The 5,607-nt window shown below is 45.0% G+C and overlaps 1 protein-coding gene across 3 annotated transcripts in view; it reads left to right on the top strand.

Annotated features, from left to right (window-relative positions):
- LOC129686379 (keratin-associated protein 4-12-like) overlaps positions 1–5,607 on the top strand; it is a 9,041-nt gene that overhangs the window by 3,175 nt on the left and 259 nt on the right. The window contains exon 2 of one of the 3 annotated variants that reach the window (XM_055620312.1): positions 11–290. In XM_055620312.1, coding sequence (XP_055476287.1) covers positions 11–290 — 280 coding nt within the window. Of the gene's footprint in view, positions 1–10 lie in introns of those variants that run through there. The other 2 variants (XM_055620313.1, XM_055620311.1) reach the window with 2 other exon arrangements.

Raw genomic sequence — 5,607 nt, 5'->3', positions numbered from 1 at the left:
GCATTTCTAGCTGCTGCCGCCCCAGCTGCTGTGTGTCCAGCTGCTGCCGCCCCAGTTGCTGCATCTCCAGTTGTTGCCGTCCCAGCTGCTGTGTGTCCAGCTGCTGCCGTCCCAGCTGCTGCCGCCCCACCTGTTGCATTTCCAGCTGCTGCAGGCCTTCTTGCTGCCGCCCCAGCTGCTGTGTGTCCAGCTGCTGCAGGCCCCAGTGCTGCATCTCCAGCTGCTGCCGCCCCACCTGTTGCCAGACCACCTGCTGCCGCCCAGCATGCTCTAGTGGTTCTTGTTGCTAAGCACGGTCACCCACAGTCTCCTGTTCTTCATCACACATGAGTTCTGGTGTAGACCATCTGTGTGCTGAGTCCCAGGAGTCCCATTATAAAACCTCTGATACAACTGAGACTGATTGGGACAATTCCCACCTGCTTAGAATCTGTCTAACGTGAACACATATTTGAGCATTTTTTGAACTCTATGAACTCTTGCAGTAATTTGTTCTGTGCTATATTAAAAAAAACAAAAAACAAAAACAACAAGCTTTTTACATCTTAAATAAATTGAAAGTTTAAAGGTACACAAATAAAATGTCATTGTGTCTTCTTATTTTTCTTGCTGAAATCATCCTTAATTGCCCCTTAATGCCTCAGTAAACTCAGAGTTTATTGGTTCACACAGGTGACCGGCATTCCACTGGGTTTTCAAACCTCATGACTAGGAATATTCTAGCATATCTGCTTCGATACATTATTCCCCTTTATGGGTGATGAAAGACCAAACAAATCTAGAGTAATAATCAACAATTATGTCCACTAAACATGTGACAGCTAAGACACCACATTTGTTAGGTGTGTCTGTGGAATCAGGTACAACAGGCTATGATATCTGTGTCCTTGGATGTCACATAGCTTCGGAAAAGGTGTCCCTTGGCACCGGGGCCTCACATTAGAACCAGCCTGGAAGGGTGGTACGCTCTCATGTTCAATTCTGTGGTTGCCGAGAACATTTGTTTTCTTTACAGTATTGGAGGGAGAGCTTCGAAACTCCCTCACAGCACGTGGAATCATCAAAGCCAGTGACAACGGGAGAATATTAGTTGGTCACCAAGAGGAAAGCCACCCCTTTGGTCACTTCCTCCTTGGTTGTTGCCTATGTGCTGTTGTTTAGAAGTAAATGGCTCACAGAAAGGGGAACAATACATATCCTGTGAAACAGCAGGGAGGGAGAACTGGAGTCCACATTAGGGGAACTCTGTTCCCAGGTAGAGTATAACATCAAGCAAAAGCGGGGAAAGTATGAATAGTGATATTCTATGCAATGTTTACAAAATTTCTATAAAACTAAACTGTTTACAGACACCTATGAGAGGTCTAGAGACCTACAGCCAACATTAGCTAGAGTTCAGGGAACCCTGCAGAAGAGGGGGAAGAAAGATTGTAGGAGCCAAGGGGTCAGGAACTTCAGGAGAAAATGGCCCGGAGAATCAACTAAGCAGACCTCTTAGGGGTTCACAGAGACTGTAACAGCAATCACGGAGCCTGCACAGGTCTGCACTAGGTCCTCTGCATATATGTTTTGTGTGTGTGTGTGTGTGTGTGTGTGTGTGTGTGTGTGTGTGTGTGTTTTATCTTGGGATTTCTGTGAAACCCCTAACAGTGGGAGTATATATGAGGGTTTGTGCCTCGTCTTGTTGTATCTTGCTATGCCCTGTTCAGTTGATATTCTTGGGAGGCCTGCTCTTTTTCTGAAGGGAAGCTGAGGAAGAGCAGATCAGAGGGAGAGTGGAAGTAGGGGAGGGACTGGAAGGAGTAGAGGGAGAGGAGACTGCGGTTGAGATGTACTAAGAGAAAAAAAAATTTTAAATTCCGATACCAAATTCCCACAAAAGAAAGAAAGAAAAAACAGGAAGGAAGGATGAAGGAAAGAAGGAAGGAAGAAGGAAGGAAGGAAGAAAGGAAGGAAGGAAAGAAAAAAGAAAGGAAGGAAGGAAAAGCAAAGTAAAACAAAGACCAGTTGGAGTGATTTGATGAAGTGATGCAGTGAGTCTTTGGGGTTATGTGTGTATATGGTCAAGACATATACAACCATTCTTGGAGACGAAATGTCCCCTTTGACTTGGCCTTAGGCTACACTTCCTTAAGGCCTATTGTGATGCAAGCAAACATTTATACATTTCTAGTATATGCATGCCTTTTTAACAAGAAAGATTATTTTTAATCAGGTGAACTAAAATGCTTAGCTAGATTTAAAAGCGAGATTAGACTAAGCAATGAAAATATTTTAAGAGCAAGGAGGAGTAAATCAATGGAATAATGTCCATTATTTTTATTACACATGTCACATATTATCGAGAATTATAATACTAATTAATATACATTCAATTATATATTTAATATATTCATTCATTCATCATAAATGTATTCATTCAACATATATTCATTAGTATGGTGTTTTATTTTCAATTATAAGGAGATTAGTTGTATTGGAAATACATGACTTTCCACTAGACATAGCTATTTGCATTCTCTGTATAGACCATGAGGTTATAAACAAGACACTGTTACTCACCTCCTCATTCTTTTTAGCTACAGACAAGAATTATACCAAAAATTTGTGGGGGAAAAAATGGCTGTATGTACTAACATGATGCTTGACAACATATACCCTCAGCCTGCGCCAGGTTTCTGAAAGATACCACCCAACTCCTACATGCCAAATATCGTCGTCTCCGCCTCATTCTAACCGCACTGGTACAACTTAACTGACTTATCGCGATATTCTAAAAGGATGAAAAGAGCAGTGTAAAGGGAGCTAAATTACTCAAGGGGTATTAAACCCCATCAACGCAACATAAGTACAGCCTAAGCAGATATTCCATGGTTCAAGTGTCTCGTACTGGCATCAGTTCTTGTGTTTGCCAGACTACCAGTAAAGCTTAGCGAGGCACCCGGGATGCAGTGCGGGCTTTTGTCTGTAATAATCCATCTTTAGCACCTTCCTGCTGGGCTTCAGGCCTGTTCTCAGTGTGGTGGCTCTGCCAGTCTACAATGCTTAGAGCTCAACTCTGTGGTTCAGTCGCCGCTGAGTGAAATGTAAACTGATTTTGCAAGCTCTCTTCTGGACGGAAACAGCTATGCTTTGTGGAAGATTTAAGGAGAGGGGGTTTCTAGCTTTGCTGGGCCCTGGGATAAACTGAACAATGTTATAAGCTTTGGGCACACGTGTTCTACTACAGACTTATTAAGCTACACAATTATTTTGGAAGAGAGTCGGGCAAAGGCAATATTCGACACTTCCCAAACGACTCAATCACGCTCCCTAGCCGTGTTGTAGCTGTGATTGTTCGTAGATTGCAAAGGCAATGTACTCACTGTTTCAGCTGCGGGCGAGAGGGCCTGACTTTGTTCTCACATGTGTTTTCAGTGTTGGGCTGGACCACAGGCCTTTGCATATGCTAGACTGGTGTTCTACAACAGATCTGTAGATCTGTAGTCCCAGCCCCAAGGAGATTCCTTGCTTTCCCTAAATCCACAGAGAGATCTCTCTAATAGTCCATTGGGTCTTTATTTGTTGTTTTACTCCCTTGCTATGAGTTAGCACATCTAGCAAGCATTTTACTACTAAGGACACATAAATGTTTCGACCTTTCTCTTTCCTCAGCACTACAGAGAGAAGCCTAAAGTCAAAGCATGAAACTTAAGTTTGCTTCGCAAGCCAGTGAGATGAAAGTCTTGCAGTGGGATTTGTCTATAAATGAGCCTAATGATGATGTCATCAGCAGCTAGTCTGTTTCTGCAGCTGAGTGGAGGGAGAGAAGGCAGCATAGCTTCTTATCAGAAACTCTAATAACCTAGCCAATGGAATGGAGATTTTGCACCTCTGAAGTCTCTCCTCTAAGCACAGAGATGAACAGACACAAGTTAAATCCTTTCTCAATACCAGCTTTCAATCGTTTTCTTGTTATAGCATTCTTAAAGAAAGACCTGAAAGAGGCAGTCCAGTCCACCATTTGAATCGTGGAGCAGGAGAGTGTTTTGTGTCAGGCCCAGGGGCTCAACAGACACAGGAAGGTTGGGGACAAGCTAGACCACTGGTTTTCCCAACCTTCAAATGCTGTGACCCTTTAATACTGTTCCTCATGTGATTATCCTGAAGCGCAAAATCGTCTTCATTACTCCTTCATAACTAATTTTGCTACTGTTAAGAACAGTAATGTAAATAAATACCTGTGTTTTCTGAGAGTCTTAGGTGACTGCTGTGAAAGGTGACCTTTGTGAAAGGGGCCACGACACACAGGTTGACAACTGCTGAACAAGAGGCAATTCCATGATGTCTTGAAACAGAGATGACATGGTTGGCAGGATCAGTTGAAGATGGAAGACGGATGACAAGGAAATAAGGCCAGGGGGGACAGCTTAGGAACATGCGTTTTTATGGTATAACTCAGCTCTGCAGGCAAAACTCTCCTAAGTGACATTAAAATTAGTTTCAGAGTTTTGGTTTTGGCAGAAAAAAAATGAATGAGAGCCAATATTTTACCATCCAGCTTATCACCTGCAGATTTTCCCATTTCCAGTTTTGAAAAAAAACTAGAAACTGGACCAACGTCTACATAGGAGGTACCCGGGGTCTAACCTCGTCCCACCTGAGTCATGATGAGCCATCAAACTAATGTAGCTGTATCCTCCTCAGTCACAAGAAAAGATATGTAAGAGTCATAATTACTTAAGAGTGGGAAGTTGTGTTGTGAAGAATGAGACTGAAGGACAGAGTGACGAGACACACAGTGTCTTGTGAAAACTCTTCTAGAAGGAACTAAAGCCCATAAGACACTTAGCAGATGGCTCATCAAGAGCTGACCATGAGCCCTAACACACCAGGAAAAGGATACTTTTCCATTAACTCTGATCATTTAACCAGGAAAAGAAACTTGTCTAATTTGATAATCACCTATTTACTAACATAAACAATAACAAGGAAAGAATACTGTACGTGAGGATAATGACCTCTCGGCACGGTATAAAAGGGGATGTGGGCGGGGAGACTCCCACTTCCAAACTTTCCAACCCACCTTCTTGTAAACCCACTCAGAACCTCCATCTCTGACACCATGGTCAGCTCCTGTTGTGGCTCTGTCTGCTCTGAGGAGGGCTGTGGCCAAGGCTGCTGCCAGCCCAGCTGCTGTGTGTCCAGCTGCTGCAGGCCCACCTGTTGCATTTCTAGCAGCTGCCGCCCCAGCTGCTGTGTGTCCAGTTGCTGCCGGCCCAGCTGCTGTCAGTCTGTGTGTTGCCAGCCCACCTGCTGCAGGCCCACCTGCTACAGGCCCACCTGCTGCCGTCCCAGCTGCTGCCGCCCCACCTGCTGTGTATCTAGCTGCTGCAGGCCCAGCTGCTGTGTGCCCAGCTGCTGCAGGCCCAGCTGCTGTGTGTCCAGCTGTTGCAGGCCCAGCTGCTGCCAGTCTGTCTGCTGCCAGCCCACCTGCTGCCGCCCCAGTTGCTGCAGGCCCAGCTGCTGCAGGCCCACCTGTTGCATTTCTAGCTGCTGCAGGCCTTCCTGCTGCCGCCCTAGCTGCTGTGTGTCCAGTTGCTGCCGCCCCAGCTGCTGCCGTCCCAG

This window comes from Psammomys obesus, unplaced genomic scaffold (assembly GCF_907164565.1).
Source record: "Psammomys obesus unplaced genomic scaffold, mPsaObe1.curated_primary_1811, whole genome shotgun sequence".
Lineage (NCBI taxonomy): Eukaryota > Metazoa > Chordata > Mammalia > Rodentia > Muridae > Psammomys > Psammomys obesus.
This window is presented reverse-complemented; position numbering and strand designations above follow the sequence as displayed.